Consider the following 21,512-nt stretch of genomic DNA (forward strand, 5'->3'; position numbering starts at 1 on the left):
GGGATACATGTGTGGCAGGGTCCATGATTAATCCAAGACACTTGCCAGCAAACAAAAAAAAATTGCAAAGAAAAAAGCTTTTTTTTTTGTAATCCCCCAGCGCAACAGCGCCCCTCAGTGTTACCTGCTTCGGACCCCACAGAGAGAGAGAGAGAGAGACCCCAAGGGCTCACCGCCTTGATGCAGAGAAGCTTCTACCAAACTGCTCTCAGCGCTGTCCCTTACAGACAGGAAGTCTTTTGGATCGTTTTCCCGGGTAAAGGAGGCGGCTCCGCCCATTTACACGCCTTCCGGCGCCTCCCCTGCTACTCCTCGAGGTAGCTGGTCATCTCCAAATTGGCCGCCCCCATGCCGGAGACACGAGGCTACACCAAGATGGCGGTCCCGCGCGACCTGCGGGCCCTGTGGAAAGATGGCAGCGGCCTGCTACGTCGTGCGGCCTGCGGAAGGCAGGCATCGGCCTGTGCGGCCTGTGGGAGGATGGTGGTGGCGGATGGCGGTAGTCCAGGCAACTGCAACCTTATGTATAAGGTAGGATCATATCACCCTCTTACATGGCCATCCTAACCGTAATGCCAGCCACTGACTTCAGTCATCTTTACAGTGCTCACTTATACAGTGACTTCCGATAGTCAGCTCCCAAACCAAGCCTCCTGGTTCTTATTCACCAAATCACACTCAAGAGGGAGATCTGTGACACATGCTATAGGATAGAGGAGGGACCCAGGATCAAAAGGGTCCGACCATCCATAGGGGGGCCCGTGTCTATTCCCAAAACCCGACAGGGGAGAGGGGGAACATACTACTTACCATACCGGAACCGGCGGGCACCCCCTCCTGACAGAACCCCTCTCCACCGAGGTGGGGGGGCTGTCGACCAATACGGATGCCGCGACTCAGTTTCCAACTGGTCGTCGGCGTCCCGGCAAAACGTTTAACTCGCAGGGTCAGTCCCCGTCCAGTGGGACTATGTCGCGGCCGACCCAGCGCGGAGCTAGGGCCTGTACGCGCTCGTAGGCTGACTGGGGTGACCACTGGATCTCAACATCCAGCCCGTCGCCCAGCTCCAGCATAATTGCTTCAAGATCTCACAGGAACAACTTTCTAAGAAAAAATCTTGCCAGGACCAAAGATCCAGGCAAGGAACTTAGGTCCTTACTCCTGACTAGACAAAAAAAAAAAACTAACATCCTGTAGCAGAGAGAGAGAGAGGATATACCGTGGCGAACGTCCAGGCGACGGGGCATTCGTCACAGTCGACCCCATCTCCACCACCATTGCTAATGATGTCATCCTATCCCCACCAGCACTGCCACTGATGTCATCCCTATCATCACCATTCCCACTGATGTAATCCCTATCCTCACCCACCTCTACTGATGTCATCCCTATCCCCACCACTAATGTCATCCCTATCCCCTTCACTGTCACTGATGTCACCCAAATCCCCACCACCACTGATGTCATCCCTATCCCCACTGCCACTAATGTCACCTCGATCCCCACCACCACTGCCACTGATGTCATCCCTATTCCCAAACCATTGCCACTGAGGTCATCCCCATCCACCCATCACCACTGCCACTGATGTCATCCATATCCCCACCACCACTGCCACTGATGTCATCCCTTTTCCCACCACCACTGATGTCATCCCTATCCCCACCAGCACTGCCACTGAGGTCATCCCTTTTCCCACCACCACTGCCACTGATGTCATCCCTATCCCACCACCACTACTCATGTCATCCATATCCCCACCAATGCTACTGATGTCATCCCTATCCCTACTACCACCCTTGCTTCTAGTGTAATCCCTATCCTACCACCATTACCACTACTCATGTCATCCCTATTCCCACTACCACCACTGCCACGGATGTCATCCCTATCCCACCACCACCACTGATGTAATCCCTATCCCACCACCACCATCACTACTGATGTCATCCCTATTCCACCACCACTGCCACTGATGCAATCCCTATCCAACCACCACCACTACTGATGTCATCCCTATCCCCGATACAACCACTGCAACTGTCATCCCTATCTCCATCACCACCACTGATCCCATCTCCCCACCACCACCACTGCTGCCACTGATCCAATCCCCACCGCCACCCCCCTCACGACCCCAAGTGGACTGATCCCACCACCCCCCTCCCCCATCACCCCAAGTGGACTGATCTCATCCACCTACCACCCTCATTGGACTGATTCCATCCCTCCTCCACACTTATTGGACTGATTCCATCCCTCCATCACCATCAGTGGATTGATCCCATCCCTTACCACCGCTGTCGCTGACCCAATCCTCCCTACCACAATCAGTGGACTGATCCCATCCCCAAAACCACCGCTGCCACTGATCCATGGGGAGGCCCTTTCTTGCACCAGGGCCCTGAAGGTTCTAATTACACCTCTGCATAAAGACATAGTCTAGGAAGCAGGAATGTTTAGAGGCAGGAAAAAAAAAGTCTGACTCCCATAGGAGTAGCTGTAAAAACGTCCAGTGTGCATGAGGCCTTAATGGTCAGTGAAATTAATCCAACTTGGACTTCCAACAGCAGGGAAACCCTTACTGAGGTAACAACATTGGGGGGTTATCAGTGTAGTGACTATGCAGTAAACACTCTTTCTAGCATACTAGCTACTGGCATATGAAAATTGAAAGCATCTTTCAGTCCCCTCCTCTTCTGGATAGGGACGACAGCAGTACTGCCACAATTACTTCAACCCTGGTGAAAACACTAGAGTAAGCAGTTATCACTCTCATTTATACTCTATTTTAATTTCCCTGAAGATGTTCATCACACATGGAAGATTCCAAAGCGTAACAATATGTAACTTGCAAGTATCGGTAGAGGGTCTGGCCTCCTGGATACAAATTCAACTCCAAAAACAAAAAGTCCTTGCAATTATCAGAGAGCTGGAGCATTAGGTGTATAAAAGGTATGTAAAAATCATGCTAGTGGTCTGCAGGATTCAAAATTGTGAGCTTAGTGGTCTGGGAGGTCTGAAAGGTTGGCAACCATTGTGTACCCTCCTATCAAGGATGTACAAATAAATAAAAAATAGTGGCATGTCCTCTCAGGTTCGAGTACTGCCACCTTTTGCCCCCTGCCACTCTTAGTACCACATCTGCACATCATACTATCATTCATGGCCACCTAAAGCACTTTATCAAAACAAATACATCATGTCCTTTTTGTATGCAGTAACACTTAAGTTGTATCAATAATATTTACAATACTGTCATTTGTACTGTCATTTGTAACTCATAGTTACGGAGCAACAACATACCTTGGAATATCAAATCCCATTGTCTGCTTCTTTCCAGAGACAGTCATCTTGGCAATTTTAGGGACAATTTCATTCTGTGCCTCCACAGAAGTCAAGTCTCTTGACCTGCCTAAAAAAAAAGAAAAAAAAAAAAAAAAAAAGCATCTTTAGAGGAAAAAAAATTAAACCAATAAGGCAAATAACTGAAAACCATTTCCTTCCATGCTAGTTTTACACACAAACTATATTGATGTACAGGGAGTGCAGAATTATTAAATTATTAGGCAAATTAGTATTTTTGAGGATTAATTATTATTATTGAACAACCACCATGTTCTCAATGAACCCACAAAACTCATTAATATCAAAGCTGACTATTTTTGGAAGTAGTTTTTAGTTTGTTTTTAGTTTTAGCTATTTTAGGGGGATATCTGTGTGTGCAGGTGACTATTACTGTGCTTAATTATTAGGCAACTTAACAAAAATCAAATATACAGTATACCCATTTCAATTATTTATTTTTACCAGTGAAACCAATATAATATCTCAACATTCACAAATATACATTTCTGACATTCAAAAACAAAACAAAAACAAATCAGTGACCAATATAGCCACCTTTCTTTGCAAGGACACTCAAAAGCCTGCCATCCATGGATTCTGTCAGTGTTTTGATCTGTTCACCATCAACATTGCGTGCAGCAGCAACCACAGCCTCCCAGACACTGTTCAGAGAGGTGTACTGTTTTCCCTCCTTGTAAATCTCACATTTGATGATGGACCACAGGTTCTCAATGGGGTTCAGATCAGGTGAACAAGGAGGCCATGTCATTAGCTTTTCTTCTTTTATACCCTTTCTTGCCAGCCACGCTGTGGAGTACTTGGACGCGTGTGATGGAGCATTGTCCTGCATGAAAATCATGTTTTTCTTGAAGGATGCAGACTTCTTCCTGTACCACTGCTTGAAGAAGGTGTCTTCCAGAAACTGGCAGTAGGACTGGGAGTTGAGCTTGACTCCATCCTCAACCCGAAAAGGCCCCACAAGCTCATCTTTGATGATACCAGCCCAAACCAGTACTCCACCTCCACCTTGCTGGCGTCTGAGTCGGACTGGAGCTCTCTGCCCTTTACCAATCCAGCCACGGGCCCATCCATCTGGCCCATCAAGACTCACTCTCATTTCATCAGTCCATAAAACCTTTGAAAAATCAGTCTTGAGATATTTCTTGGCCCAGTCTTGACGTTTCAGCTTGTGTGTCTTGTTCAGTGGTGGTCGTCTTTCAGCCTTTCTTACCTTGGCCATGTCTCTGAGTATTGCACACCTTCCAGTGATGTTGCAGCTCTGAAATATGGCCAAACTGGTGGCAAGTGGCATCTTGGCAGCTGCACGCTTGACTTTTCTCAGTTCATGGGCTGTTATTTTGTGCCTTGGTTTTTCCACACGCTTCTTGCGACCCTGTTGACTATTTTGAATGAAATGCTTGATTGTTCGATGATCACGCTTCAGAAGCTTTGCAATTTTAAGAGTGCTGCATCCCTCTGCAAGATATCTCACTATTTTTGACTTTTCTGAGCCTGTCAAGTCCTTCTTTTGACCCATTTTGCCCAAGGAAAGGAAGCTGCCTAATAATTATGCACACCTGATATAGGGTGTTGATGTCATTAGACAACACCCCTTCTCATTACAGAGATGCACATCACCTAATATGCTTAATTGGTAGTAGGCTTTCGAGCCTATACAGCTTGGAGTAAGACAACATGCATAAAGAGGATGATGTGGTCAAAATACTAATTTGCCTAATAATTCTGCACTCCCTGTATTAATTGATGATCACTTTAACAGAAAAACCAAACTCGATATTTCAAGATGTTTACTCTCCATGTCACTAGCAGAACTCAGTCCTGTGAATCAAGACTCAGGTGACATCTTTGCAAATTACCAGTGAGATTTGTTAGAGAAGTCTATTCCTTAAATTTAGTAACTTTACTTACCTGTCCCACACATAGGTTTGTTTGGAGTAATTCCACCTAAGGCCAAAAATTCATGAGAATCTCTGTCAAACCTGAAACCTAAATCCTACATGAAAACAATGTTCACCTACTGACATTCCTTTTCATGGCAGCCAAACAGAATCTTGCTAAAGCATGCAGTCATCACCCCCCACAAAACAAATCCCTCAATGAGAAAATGCCAGTCTCTAAGTTCAAATGCATCTGGACACTCTGGGGGTTATTTACCTGGACACTCTGGGGGTTTATTTACTAAAGCTGCAGCATGCAAAATCTGGTTCACCTTTGCATATAAACCAATCCGCTTGCCAAAGCTCAACTGAACAAACTGAAGCTCAAGTCCAGTGAGAAAGATGTTGACATCACACTTGATTCCCCTTTGACAAAAAATGAGAACAAGGAGGTCCTGGACATATTGGAGGAACTCTATTTGGAGGGGAGATGCGATCAAGACACCCAGGATTCCCCTGAGGTTTGTAGCCAACTCCTGGCACTTGAGAGTGATGTCGTACATATGGACTTTAAGCCTCCCCCCCTACCTTTTTTCCATATTGGGCAAAGGGAAACTTCATCCACACATTCTACGAGGTGGTATTTAGTGGATTCAAAGAGATTTTCTCTAAAAACAACAAGTTTAGGGCTCCATTAAGTGGGACAATAGAAAGTTTAAAAAATAATAAACAAGTAGTATTTGGACAAGTGGATAAAGGAGGGGGGACTAGTTATTCAAGATAGGGAAGACTGTGCTGAAGGCAATGAGACTCTTGGGTGATGTTGACAACTACATAGTACTGAAAAATGATCCTACTCTAGAGTATACTAGAGTGTAAATGCCTTTTGGATTAGGCTTTAAGTAAGAATATACTCACCAAGAGGGAATACGCTTTCTTGTTCAGAAAACATCCTTTGATGCCTCACTTCTACCACATCCCTACGGTTCACAAACGTATGACTAGTCCACTGGGAAGGCCAATCATTGCAGGTATAGTCTTTCGAGTAACCAGGGATGTTACATAGATCATTTCTTGCAAGATATAGTGATAGGGCTCCCTTTATTCGTGAGAGACTTTGGCTATATGCTTGATATTTTATCCACCTATCAGTGGTAGTCCAGTTATAGATGGTTGTCACTTGATGTAGCCTAAATCCCACCCAGGCGCAGTTCATACACGATTGTATTGACTTTGATTTGACCCATAACTATTTTTCCTTTATGGGAAGACACGATTTACAAGTTAAAGGCACCGCCATGGGGGCCAGGCTTACCCTTTAAATGGTCTGCGAAGGAGCTCTACTGCGCACGTTCTGAAATGCGTTACTGCCCCAACGTCACTACACCCCGTGCGGTCCACGAGTTAGGTGTGCATTGCACCGCGACCTCGGATGGAAGGACCTCCCTGTTTAGGCTCTCCACTTCCACCATACCTCCTGTTGCTGGATGGCTGAAGGGGACAGAGCCACAGGGACAGGAACGGAACCCCAGTGATGTCCTGATATATAAAAAAAGTTTGAAATGTCCAATTAATTTAGTTCCACTTTCATGCACCTCTTACAATCCTTCAACCTCATTTTGTGTTTTTCCACTTCATGATTGTGTCCCACTTGTTGTTGATTCTTCACAAAAAAATTACAGTTTTATATCTTTATGTTTGAAGCCTGAAATGTGGCAAAAGGTCGAAAAGTTCAAGGGGGCCGAATACTCTCGCAAAGCACTGTATGTATTTATGATATATATATATACACACACATATACACACACACACACACACACACACACACACACACACACATACATACGTCCATATTTATGGTCCCTCTTTGAGGAAAACTAGTCCTTTTCAAATAACATGATGTCAATATAGGCTGAGTCGTTCCCCCCCCCCTACTTTTGATTGACACCGACTAGCTGGGCATAAAAATACCTTTTCCCCTCCCACTTTGTTTTTGATGTTTGCCCGATTCTGTCCAGTTTTTCTCTTTTCCTGCTTTTAATACAATTTCTCTATACACTTTTAATTTATTTCAGGTAGCTAAATAGCGCCGTCAATTTATGCAGAACTTTGCCTATATATTGTGCATTCACATCAGTCTCTGCCCTTGGGGAGCTTGCAGTCTGGGGCACTGGCGCACATTCGTTCATGCAAGTGCCTTGGGCCAGTATGGACAGGATCCAGTTGACCTACCCGTGTGTCTTTGGAGTGTGGGAGGGGACCACATGGACACGGGGAGAGCTTGCAAGCTCCAGGCAAGGTAGTGTTGTGGTTTGGATTTAAACCGGGGACCCTTTTGCTGCCAGGCGAAAGTGCTAACCGCTACATCACTGTGCTTTTCATTTAAAAAACGTTTCCTATATAACAAGCTTCCAAATATCAGATGTATTCCTTTAGTGGGTTTTTAGTATTTTGATTGTATATCCACTCTTTTAGGCATGAGATCATATTGATAATGCACACATATACTTTACTGTGAAGGTCTTTTTATGTTAGTATGGGTGTAAATACGAGGTGAGAGCCATGTAGCCCTGGTTCAAACTGACACTGGTTAACACATCCATCCCCTACACCCATCCAAGCTCCATGCTTCCCCCCTCACCCATCCCAGCTCCATCCATCCCATCTATCCTTCCCCCTGATCCCATACCAGGCTCCACCCCCCCCCCCTCACCCATATCAGCTCCATCCACCACCCTCACCAATGCTAGCTCCATCCACCCCCCCCCCCCACCCATCCCAGCTCCATCCCCCACACCCACCCAAGCTCCATCTATCCCCCCCCTCACCCATACCGGCTCCATCCACCCCCCCCTCACCCATCCCAGCTCCATCCCCCACACCAACCCAAGCTCCATCTATCCCCCCCCCCCCACCCTCTTCCCCATGTCTCCTTCCTCTGCAAGTCTTATGTACATAGAAGTAATCGCATACCTTTATATCAGCCCTGTTCTGTAGAGTGGTGTGCTGCTCCCCGCCTCCTCCCCAGTGTACAGGAAGGAGGAGGGGTGGGTTCAGTGTACTCCACACTGAACTGTGTGTGAGTGTCAGAGGAACCTGGGGAGAGATGCCGGCTGCCATGTGCTGCTAAGGGCGACAAAGCCACCCCACACCACCGCAGGCATTCTGGGATTAAGCCCAGATTCGCCGGGACACAGACCATTTTCCGGGACAGTCCTGGCGAATCAGGGACAGTTGGGAAGTATGATAGTATATTTACAATACAGTTAATGATGTAGCCACTCATTGCTAGCGTTTGGAGTGTAGTACAGATGTGATGATTTTGACTGTTGGGGGTCCTGTATCATAATGCAGCATGTGCATTTGTCCTTCACTTGGTAGCTGCATTTCTGCCTTGTGTGTGTTTTTGTATTTTTGTCATGTTCATGTGTTTGCTGCACTTCACTTTACCGCTTATCCCTCCCTCATTCCATCCCATGGGAGGGGCCATGGCTCTCAAGTCGTGGGTGTGTCTGTAGGGTAGAAGTACTTTGAATTAAGCCATTTTAAGCTAGACTCTGAAGAAGGCCAGTCCTTTGAAACGTGTCAGCCTGATGGGTCTCATCCAGGACACCCAGGTTCGGCGATTCGAGCAACCGATAAGAGATAGCCACACTTGCAGCCCGAGGAGTGTGTTTTTAACTTATGTGTTTTGTGAGTAGATGATATGATTTTATGCATATCTTTTAATAAATCTGTTGGATAATGCATTAGGCCAGTTTACCCTCTTTTCTTTTTCTATTCTCACAGCACTGTCAAGACGACCCCAGTCCTAGAGGGCAGCATGGCATATATGAGATAATCCATGATTTGACTAGGCAATGTGACACTACACAGTCAGCTGACTCTAGACCAGAAGTGTGTTCTTTTTTCTAAATGTCAAGGCTTACCTTTCCTCCCTTTTTGTTTTGACTCCCTTTGGGAACCTAGCAATTCAATTCACTGATAATTGAGACCTGGGGGACATCTTAACATACAATCATTAATCATCTAAGAATGTTTCTCTTTTTGAAGAGGGTGATTTTTTTTTTTTTTAACAATTCTGTACCAATGTTCAATAAGAAGCCTTGAATTTTGTATCATTGTTTATTACTGTACTGTATGTTCAAAACCTTCAATAAAAAAAAAAAAAAAAAAGACTCTTAGATTGTAGTACTGTAGGGGCAGACTCTTAATTGCTGATAGCTTTTCAGTTGTATATATGCTAGTTAAGATTTTAACCACAGCTGGTTTTAAGGTTAGAGACTGCCTAGTTAATAATTTCTTCTGAACCACAAGCAGGGCTAGGCTCTTGCCACACATCCTTCACATTTTTTTCTTCTGTCTGGCCACAGTTTCAGACATTTTGCAGCATGAGAGTGTAAAGTAAAAGTGAACACTGGTGCTATGCTCCTCTGAATAGACAATGATTACACGCACTTCTATAAAAGTGTGTAATGTGTTAGTGGGGATGCAAATCTGCTAAGCAAAATGAAGGCGGTCTAGACTATGTGCTTTTAAAGGCATTATATAGTTTTTGGATTTACATTTAGGACTATACATTTAGGACTAATACACAATGCCTTTTTTAGTTAGATAAATATAAATATTTTACATTTACCACTTACAGCCAGCAAGTGAATGCTAGCTGCAATAGCATAATAGTACAAGCAGTGTCAGAGTTACCTTGGGGCACAGTAGGTTTCTGCCTATTTTCCAACAATTTTTGTAGAGACATGGTTATCTCCTGCAAGTTTTTATATATATATATATATATATATATGTGTGTATATATATATATATATTTATATATATACACACACACTAATAGCCCATTTAAAACCAGCAGATTATGTTTTTTTTTTTTTTTAAAAAGGGAGATCCTAACAGAGAAGTGTTGCTTGCTCCAACCAGGTCAGGTCAGTCCCCATGAAAAGTAGTAAGAAAGAAATGGAAACAGTTAAACATAGGATAAAATATAAAAGTGCTTTGCAAAAATACATTTACAATGCTCCACCAGGAGAAAAAGTCACAAGACAAAGGAAAAGCAATAGGGACTGACCTGACCACAGTGGTGAGACAGTTTAACAAGGATGCACTGTTTTTTTATTATACCATTTCATATACAGGATTTAGTCAATCACCTTACTATATTTAGCCTTGACCTGGTGACTCTCTGTGTGCCTTCTACTTGGCAGCCTGCTCCATCAACAGCTCCAAGGCAAGACAGATCCAGTGGTGCGTCTCCATGGCACCTGCTATTTGGTGATAACTGGTTCCTGTCCCAAAGATTTACTGATTGGTGTCCGAGTACAGTATAATTACTCAAATATGTACTGGGAAGTGAGCTCTATAGAATTGAATTCATGTATAGTTCTCAATGTGGGCACATATTCTATCATTACATGCTTTAATGACATGGTCTCTCCACAGACGTCTTTATCAATTTGGATTCCATCTCATAAAAAAGGGAACATTGTTTCACAAAACACATCGCAATTAATACCAGTGCCTGTTTATCCTTTTGCTATGAAAACAGCACGTCTTCATGTGAAATATACACCAATGTTCATATATTGCACTTTTTTAATGTATGGTTATACAGTACATCTGGAAATTATTCACGGCGATTCACTTTTTCCACATTTTGTTAGTTTTATTTCACAATGGATTAGATTATTTTCCTCAAAATTCTACAAACAATACCCCATAATGAAAATGTGAAAGAAGTTTGCTTAAAATCTTTGCAAATGTATTAAAAATAAAAAAAATCACATGCACATAAGTCAGGGATCCTCAAACTACGGCCCGCCAGGGTCCTGAACACGGCCCGCTGGCCCGGATGGATGGATGATCCATGTTTTGTGGCGGCCGCGGCTATCGCGGCACCGCGATCCTCCAAGACTCCATCGACTGCCTGTCACTCAGTGTGCAGGCCTCACACAGGATGGACGGGTGCTTCCAGCCAATGAAGTGCTGAGTCAACATGATGTCATTCGTCCCCGCCCACAAGACAGAGGCACCCACAGTCCCTGGCTGTCACACAGACACACATGGTTTGAACTAGAAGAGAAGGTAAGAGAAGAGATGGGGACGGGTGGGCCGGTGTATGATGAGGAAACAGGAGGATATTCTTAAATCAGCAGTATATTATATATAGGCAGCAGTATTAGAAAATTATATATTATAATCCAAATTATTATATGTCAGCAAGAAAATATAATGCATATGAAAGCAGAATTCTTGTGTGATCCCCAATATTATATAGCAGTAAAGTGATGTATAATATACTGTCATATACTGTCAAGTATATATATATATATATATATATATATATACACACACATACATACATACATACATACACACTGCGCTATATAATAATAATACTTTTGTGGATCACACAGGACTGTTGCTTTTGTATATATTATATTTACTGCTGTATATAATAATGGGGATCACACAAGACTGCTGCTTTGTAAATTTTATATTTACTAGTAAATATAATATATACAAAAGCAGCAGTCTTGTGTGATCCCTAATATTATATATCAGCAGTAAATATAATAATATACAAAGCAGCAGTCTTTTAATATATATATATACACACACACTGTATGTATGTATATATATATATATATATATATATATATATACAGTGGGTACGGAAAGTATTCAGACCCCCTTAAATTTTTCACTCTTTGTTATATTGCAGCCATTTGCTAAAATCATTTAGGTTCATTCTTCTTCCTCATGAATGTACACATAGCTCCCCATACTGACAGAAAAACACAGAATTGTTGGCATTGTTGCAGATTTATTAAAAAAGAAAAACTGAAATATCACATGGTCCTAAGTATTCAGACCCTTTGCTCAGTATTTAGTAGAAGCCCCCTTTTGATCTAATACAGCCAGGAGTCTTTTTGGGAAAGATGCAACAAGTCTTTCACACCTGGATTTGGGGATCCTCTGCCATTCCTTCTTGCAGATCCTCTCCAGTTCTGTCAGGTTGGATGGTAAACGTTGGTGGACAGCCATTTTTAGGTCTCTCCAGAGATGCTCAATTGGGTTTAAGTCAGGGCTCTGGCTGGGCCATTCAAGAACAGTCACGGAGTTGTTGTGAAGCCACTCCTTCGTTATTTTAGCTGTGTGCTTAGGGTCATTGTCTTGTTGGAAGGTAAACCTTCGGCCCAGTCTGAGGTCCAGAGCACTCTGGAGAAGGTTTTTGTCCAGGATATCCCTGTACTTGGCCGCATTCATCTTTCCCTCGATTGCAACCAGTCGTCCTGTCCCTGCAGCTGAAAAACACACCCACAGCATGATGCTGCCACCACCATGCTTCACTGTTGGGACTGTATTGGACAGGTGATGAGCAGTGCCTGGTTTTCTCCACACATACCGCTTAGAATTAAGCCAAAAAGTTATATTTTGGTCTCATCAGACCAGAGAATCTTATTTCTCACCATCTTGGAGTCCTTCAGGTGTTTTTTAGCAAACTCCATGCGGGCTTTCATGTGTCTTACACTGAGGAGAGGCTTCCGTCGGGCCACTCTGCCATAAAGCCCCGACTGGTGGAGGGCTGCAGTGATGGTTGACTTTCTACAACTTTCTCCCATCTCCTGACTGCATCTCTGGAGCTCAGCCACAGTGATCTTTGGGTTCTTCTTTACCTCTCTCACCAAGGCTCTTCTACCCCGATAGCTCAGTTTGGCCGGACGGCCAGCTCTAGGAAGGGTTCTGGTCGTCCCAAACGTCTTCCATTTGAGGATTATGGAGGCCAATGTGCTCTTAGGAACCTTAAGTGCAGCAGAAATCTTTTTGTAACCTTGGCCAGATCTGTGCCTTGCCACAATTCTGTCTCTGAGCTCTTCAGGCAGTTCCTTTGACCTCATGATTCTCATTTGCTCTGACATGCATTGTGATCTGGAAGGTCTTATATAGACAGGTGTGTGGCTTTCCTAATCAAGTCCAATCAGTATAATCAAACACAGCTGGACTCAAATGAAGGTGTAGAACCATCTCAAGGATGATCAGAAGAAATGGAAAGCACCCGAGTTAAATATATGAGTGTCACAGCAAAGGGTCTGAATACTTAGGACCATGTGATATTTCAGTTTTTCTTTTTTAATAAATCTGCAACAATGTCAACAATTCTGTGTTTTTCTGTCAGTATGGGGTGCTATGTGTACATTCATGAGGAAGAAGAATGAACCTAAATGATTTTAGCAAATGGCTGCAATATAACAAAGAGTGAAAAATTTAAGGGGGTCTGAATACTTTCCGTACCCACTGTATATATATATATATATATATATATATATATATATATATATATATATTACCAGACTGCTGCTTCTGTTAAGAGTGCTTCTCGAGCCGCAACCTAGAGGAGCCAAGGAGGAGGGACTACTAAGCTCTCCACAGGGCCAGATTAACGTAGGGGCTATTGGAGCTGCAGCTCCAGGCCCCTACCTTTTATATAGGCCCCGGGTTGGCCATATTCACTGTTACCGCTCTTCTGTCACTTGTAAACACAGAAGTCTGGCTTCTATGCTCGCTTCCCCAGGCAGCACCCTCAGAACCTCCCCACACAGCGCGAAGGCCGGACAAGGAGGGACAGTTGCCGATGCATGGATGTGTTTATGGGCTTCAGAGACAGCATCCCATGTTGAATTAGGCATGCATGGCTGCACCCTTCCTCCTCTGGGTGCATGGCAAGGCACGGCCCTTAAGGCCCTTCAAAATCCTCAGCACCAAGCCCATGATGCTCTTAATCCGGCCCTGGCTCTCCACCTCTCCCGCCTTTGGCTGGCGGCTTACGGACACCTGCAAGTGCCGTGCGATCTCCTGGCTGCCGCGGGAGACTTAGGATGTCAGTGACAGAGCCGCTGCTTCCTGTATAGGTCCGGCTCTGTCACAGGCGGAGTGATCTGAAATGCACTCCGCCTGTGACAGGAGCCAATACAGGAGGCAGAGGCTCTGCTGCCGTTGATTTGAATGCGGGGAGTGACCGTGGGCGGCTTCTTCCCTCCGCACTCCTCCTCTTCCCAGTGTGTCAGTGACTGGGAGCTCCTCCTTCCAGGCTGCCGCTCTTCTCACCTGGCTCCCGGGCAGCAGGAAGTGGAGGCGCCGGGTGAGAAGGTACAGGGGACCGGTTGTGGGGGTCTGTCACCGGGGACATTACACCGCCCGTCTAGGGCTAGGCTGACACCCCAGGGGAATGGCTGCATGGGGGGGGGGGTGGATGCACAATTCTCCATCCATCCCATTGTGTGCTGAATGGAGGTCTGGGGAGATATTACTGTACACACGTGTCCTATCTAATAATGTGCAAGGAATAGGGGCTTCTATAGGGGGGAGGGGTGATTAGGTCAACCCTGTCATCACATGCATGCCTTGTGCACTGGGCCAGCACCACCTTCATCCGTCTCCTCCTCATCATCATTGTATGGTGTGCTACCTCTGGGATGAGCAGGGCACAGGATGACAATGACAAATATGGAACCGGATATTGACCATCTCATTAGCCAAAAGCAGGCTCATACTTCCCATTGAAATACCAATAAGTTTATGTTGATTAAAATTGTTCTTCCTTTTAAATATTCTATTGTTTTTCCTGTTTTTTTTGTGCAGTATAAATAAAATATGTGCATTGAAATTCGTTCATATTTTTTTCAAACTATAGTTCGGCCCCCAACAGTGTCTGAGGGACAGTGAACTGGCCCCCGGTTTAAAAAGTTTGAGGACCCCTGACATAAGTATTCAAAGCCTTTGCCATGACACTCAAAATTGGGCTCAGATGTTTAAACTGACCATCTTTAAAATGTTTCGACAACTTGATTGGAGTCCACCTGTGGTAAATTCAGTTGATTGGACATGATTTGGAAAGGCACACACCTGTCTATATAAGGTCCCACAGCTAACAGTGCATGTCAGAGCACAAATCAAACCATGAAGTCCAAGGAATTGTCTTTAGAACTCAGAGACAGGATTGTATTGAGGCACAGATCTGGGGAAGGGTACAGAAAAATGTCTGCAGTGTTGAAGGTCCCAATGAGCACAGTGACCTCCATCATCCGTAAATGGATGAAGTTTGAAACCACCAGGACACTTCCTAGAGTGGGCCACCTGGCCAAACTGAGCGATAAGGGGAAAAGGGTCTTAGTCAGGGAGGTGACCAAGAACCCAATAGTCACTCTGACAGAGCTCCAGTGTTTCTCTATGGAGAGAGGAGAACCTTCCAGAAGAATAATCATCTCTGCAGCACTCCACCAAACTAGGCTTGTGACGGTATCAGATTTTCATGCTGCGATTAATTGATTAAGGTTTTGCCACGGTATAATCACGGTATTCTGTTATTAAATTTAAATTATTAAATTTCCACCTCACTTCAATTTCATTGCTGAATTTAGGGGCTTTGGTTCACTTATGCACATTATTATATAGTCAGTCAGTACAGACTCTGTGAACCAGGCCTAAAATAGGTTATCAAGCAGTGTCTGGCCTAACTGGTGATAACTGGTCCTGGCGCTCGGCTCCGATCCGATGGCCTGGTCATTAAGAGGGCAAATCCTTGTGGTCAAGAAGTGGTTAAACCTGAAGGAGGTGTTGTTTATAAATTACTTTACTATTGCTTTAGGCCTGGTTCACATGTATGCGGGTTGGTGGTTCACATGTATGCGGGTTGGCTGTTCACATGTATGCGGGTTGGCGGCCCACATTTGCACAGGCATAGCAGCCCATTGATTTGAACGGGCTGCTATGCCCTCATTTTCCGCAGAAAAAAGGTGCATGCAGCATTTTTTTAAAATTCAGTGGCCTTGAAATCCATCCTGCTTTTGCACCATGCGACTAACCTGCAGTTCCTGCTCTGGCAAGCTTTCTGCATTTTTTGCATCAATGGGCTGCTATGCCTGTGCAAATGTGGGCCCCCAACCCGCATACATGTGAACCAGGCCTAAAGCAATAGTAAAGTCATTAATTGGTTAAACCTGCAGGAGGACCGGTGTTTTTATCTATTAATGACTTTACTATTGCTTTAGGCCTGGTTCACATGTATGCGGGTTGGGGGCCCACATTTGCACAGGCATAGCAGCCCATTGATGTGAATGGGCTTGAGCTGCTATGCCTGCGTTTTCAGCTGAAAAAAGGTGCATGCAGAATTTAAAAAAATGCAGTGGCCATGAAATCCATCCTTCTTTTGCACCATGCGACTTACCTGCCGTTGCTGCACACGCAAACTGTTTTTAAATGCCGTGCCCACGTATACAAAAAATGCAGAAAGCTTGCCAGAGCAGGAACTGCAGGTAAGTCGCATGGTGCAAAAGCAGGATGGATTTCAAGGCCACTGAATTTTAAAAAAATGCTGCATGCACCTTTTTTCTGCGGAAAATGAGGGCATAGCAGCCCGTTCAAATCAATGGGCTGCTATGCCTGTGCAAATGTGGGCCGCCAACCCGCATACATGTGAACCGCCAACCCGCATACATGTGAACCACCAACCCGCATACATGTGAACCAGGCCTAAAGCAATAGTAAAGTCATTAATAGATAAAAACACCGGTCCTCCTGCAGGTTTAACCACTTCTGGACCGCAAGGATTTGCCCCTTTAAAGACCAGGCCATCGGATCAGAGCGCCAGGACCAGTCATCACCAGGTAGGCCAGACACTGCTTGATGGCTATATAATAATGTAATGTGGGCTGCTATGCGTGTGTGTGTATATATATATATATATATATATATATATATATATATATATATATTAGAGCTGCACGATTCTGGCCAAAATGAGTATCACGATTTTTTAGCTTGGAATAAAGATCACGATTCTCTCACGATTCTCTGTGTAACAAAAAAAAATTGGGATAACTTTACTGTTACGTTTTTTTTTTTTTTTTCATTAAAGTCTATTAATTGCATTTGAAAGACTGCTGCGCAAATACAGTGTGACATAAAATATTACAACAATCGCCATTTTTTTCTGTAGGGTCTCTGCTAAAAAAATATATAAAATGTTTGGGGGTTCTAAGTACTTTTCTAGCAAAAAAAAACTGATTTTAACTTGCAAGCAACGAGTGTCAGAAAAAGGTCCAGTCTTTAAGAGGTTAAACTTCCTTTCTCCCTGGCAGAGGGAAGGAAAAGATACAATGTAATAATTTTTGTTTATAGTTACTGGGAGACTTAATGCTGATAGGCGTTAGCTGTGTGAGTGAAGTCAGACCCAGGAGCAGAGAATCTCGGTATTTTAAAAATGCCACAATAACAATACCGTGGCTATGCAATACCGCGATATATCGAATTACCGAAAACCGGCATATGTCTACACCAAACAGGCCTGTATGGTAGAGTGATCTCAAAGCAATTTTCTTGCCCTCAAGTAATGGGGCTGAGGATGCATAGTACAGGTTGCTTCTTTCTGCGCAAACTGCCCTCCTTCGGACAATGGGTATCCTTTGGAACTGTGCACTTATTTTGCTATTATCCTACTGTATGGTAGAGTGGCCAGACAGAAGCCACTCCTTAGTAAAAGGCACATGACAGCCCGCCTGGAGTTTGCCAAAAGGCACCTAAAGGACTGACGATGAGAAACAAAATTCTCTGGTCTGTTGAAACAAAGATTAAACTCTTTGGCCTGAATGACAAGCATCATGTCTGGAGGAAACCAGGCACTGCTCATCACCTGGCCAATACCATCCCTACAGCGAAGCATGTTGATGGCAGCACCATGCTGTGGGGATGTTTTTTAGTCGGCAGGAACTAGGAGACAAGTCAGAATGGAGGGAAAGACTAATGCAGTAATGTACAGAGACATACATTCTTGATGAAAACGTGCTCCAGAGCGCTGTGGACCTTAGACAGGGACGAAGGTTCATCTTTTAACAGGACAATGACCCTAAGCACACAGCCAAGATAAAAAAGGAGTGGCTACAGGACAACTCAGTTAATGTTCTTGAGTAGCCCAGTCAGAGCCCAGATTTGAACTCAATTAAACATCAGTTGGGAGATCTAAAAATGGCTGTGCACCAACGCTTCCCATCCAACCTGATGGAGCTTGAGAGGTCCTGCAAAGAAGAATGGGAGAAACTGCCTAAAAAAGGTGTGCCAAGCTTGTAGCATCATACTCAAAAAGACTTGAGGCTGTAATTGGTGCCAAAGGTGCTTCAACAAAGTATTGAGCAAAGGATGTGAATACTTATGTGCATGTGATTTTTTTTTGTTTTTAAATTAGCAATGATTTCAAACAAATGTCTTTCACTTTGTCATTATGGGGTATTGTTTTTAGAATTTGGAAGAAAATAATGAATTAAATCCATTTAGTAAAAAGGCTGTAAAATGTGGAAAAAGTGAAGAGCTGTGAATACTTTCTAGATGCACTGTATGTATTTTGCACTTTGTTTTAAATTGTAACATGGAATAAAAAGATATATATTTTTTTATAACATGGTATCATTTTTATGGCGCGACTTTTAAAAAGTACCATGGGCATTCTTTTTAATCTATGCTTACATCTATGCACTATGCATCTATTAACCTATGCTTACATCTTTGCACTCTAGCCATTCTTATAACACATTGTCAAATGAGTGATGATGGTGAGTGCAAATTTAAGGACCAGTTCCCTTAAAACATTTGATCATCCACCAAATGCCATTTAAAGCAGACCTAACATCAGACTGACTTTTTATCAGCCTACCACAAACACAGCTTGTTACTAAAACCTAAAAATGCCTCCCAAATATTTGCCCAAAGGGCACACCTAATGCCATTGGTAAGGGACCAGAAACATGAGAGGAATAGATTCACTGTCTGGCATTCTCAGTTCTGGTCAATCAGGACAGGGATCGACTTGCATGACCTGGAATAAAGGCAACTCGGGGTGACAGGTATTAAAGTTGCCAATACAGTAAAACCTTGGATTGCGAGCATAACTCGTTCTGGAAACATGCTTGTAATCCAAAGCACTCTTATATCAAAGCGAATTTCCCCATAAGAAATAATGGTAACTCAGATGATTTGTTCCACAAGTCCTTCAGTTTATAGTCTATATACAAAGATTATAGCAATGTGAAAGGTTGTGTAACCATAAAATGTCCATCCACAATATGCAGCCTTCCCAAGGGGATTAGAAGCAAAATCTAGCAGAGCTACAGAATATAAGAGAGATGAGAGGCGCCTCTAAGTGTAGCAATATGATTACATTTAATGAAGGTTCAACATTTAGCAACTCACATGGTTGATGATTAAAATAGGCACACCTAAGTATGCAGGCATCCGGGGTAAAGCTGTCCACATAGACCATCTTCTGAACCACCGGCTCTCACCACTGTCAGTCTGCAATCGTGACCGGGAAGAATAGCCTGCAGTAGAGTGATCTGAAAATGAGGCTTTGAATCACTCGTGGAGTGCAGCGGGGAAGGTATGATGAAGATGGCGGTGAGGAAGACGGTCTATGTGGACAGCTTTACCCCAGATGCCTGCATTCTTAGATGTGCCTGTTTTAATCATCAACCATGTGAGTTGCTAAATATTGAACCTTCATTAAATGTAACCATATTGCTACACTTTAGAGGCTCCTCTCTTCTTTTTTATACATGAAGCTACTTGTATATCAAGACATCGCTTGTATATCAAGTCAAAATGTATTTAAAAAATGTGCTCGTCTTGCAAAGCGCTCTCAAACCAAGTTACTCTCAAACCAAGGTTTTACTGTACTCATTTTGCAACATCACATAACATGAAATTCAGGTGGAGCTGAACTCCAATTTGATGTGTCTTGTGTTTCAGGTTAGCAAGACGGAGGGCCCTAGCAGGAGCCCCCAGCACAGACAATTGTCTGGTCACCGGCAGCGCAGCACCCATTGCCAGTTAGCGCCCTGCCCCCACCCCAGGAGGTGGACGAGGCCACCCAAACAGCCCCAGCATATGTGGAGGGAGGTAGGGTGTGGGATACTGGAAAGGGGGGGTGCCTGACGGGAAAGAGGGGAACTTTGTGGTCCAACCATCCCAAGGAGGGGCCCACGTCCACCCCAAAAGAGGGGAAGAGGGGGGGACAGCTACTCACTATAACAGGAAACAGGGGGGGCACCACTCCAGACAGAACCCCTCTCCATCGAAATGGGGTGGCTGTCGGGCCAGGAGGAACGCTGCGACTCGGCCCCGAAACTCATTCGTATGCAACCTTGCAAGGTGTTTAACTCGCAGGCCAGCCCCCGTCCAGTGGGGCTATGTCGCAGCCTGTTGCCCAGACCGGGGTGACCACGGGATCTAAATTTACCAGCTTGTCGCCTAGTCCGGCAGTTGATTGTCAATCTCACAGGAAAAATCCAGGAGAAAAAATGTCCATCTAAAAAGAAAAAAAATTGCCAGGACCAAAGATCCCAGCAAAGAACTAGGTCCTTACTCATGACTCTGCAGAAAAAAAAAACTGAGTGCCTATAGCAGAGAGGGAATATACCCCCTGGAACTGCCCATGGGTGTAGCCAGACTATTTCTGCCTTGTGTCCTGCTCCTGTAGGTGGCAATATAACCCAAGGGTTAAGAATATCAGGAGCTGTGTCTGTTAATGTACGAAAGAGAAAATGAGGATTTCAAGCTACTTGAAAAGTGTCTACCTTTTCATAATTTTCTTCTCAGTCATGCCATTTGTCCTAGTGCCTAAATCTTCAATAGGCTGCGGAAGGGTGTATGCGTGTGTGTGTTTGTGTGTAATGGTGTAGACAGCTTTTACATAAATGTCTATGCCACTTATAAATGGGTCTTTTGTGTGTCCAAAATAACTGTTGACTGTGACTGTGTTTTAACCTAATAAAGATGATTTTCAAGGTACTAGTGGAGTGCCTTGAAAACAGATTTAAAAAATATCAATGAATGGTAAAAAAACAGATATTATTACATGGTTATTACTACCTGAAACAACTAATGTATTATTCATATTTGACTGCAAAGCAAAATTTTCAACAGCCATTTCTCCATTGTCCTAATGCGCAACTTCAGCTCATGCTTATTCAGGTGAATAGATACTAAAAGCATGCTTGATTGAGGAAAACACACTGCTAATGGCCTTCACACCAAGTAAAACCCACTAACTAATCTGTATATGTAATGTTGCGGTGCACTGTTAAATCATAAATTCTGCATTTACATCACTTTGTTTCTTTATATTGGGGTTTGGGCTTTATGTTTTAAAATAAACCAGAAAACTCAGACTTCACTTCAAGAATCTGTTGCAAGACTTAACAACCACTG

At 43.9% G+C, this 21,512-nt stretch overlaps 1 protein-coding gene across 1 annotated transcript in view; it reads right to left on the reverse strand.

Moving 5' to 3' along the window:
• Positions 1 to 21,512, reverse strand: part of HBS1L (HBS1 like translational GTPase) — a 232,444-nt gene that overhangs the window by 78,309 nt on the left and 132,623 nt on the right. The window contains exon 5 of the mRNA XM_082249434.1: positions 3,307 to 3,415. Within this exon, the coding sequence (XP_082105560.1) occupies positions 3,307 to 3,415 (109 nt within the window). The remainder of the gene's footprint in view (positions 1 to 3,306; positions 3,416 to 21,512) is intronic.

This window comes from Pelophylax lessonae (genome assembly GCF_965119305.1).
Source record: "Pelophylax lessonae genome assembly, chromosome: 3".
In the NCBI taxonomy this organism is placed as follows: domain Eukaryota; kingdom Metazoa; phylum Chordata; class Amphibia; order Anura; family Ranidae; genus Pelophylax; species Pelophylax lessonae.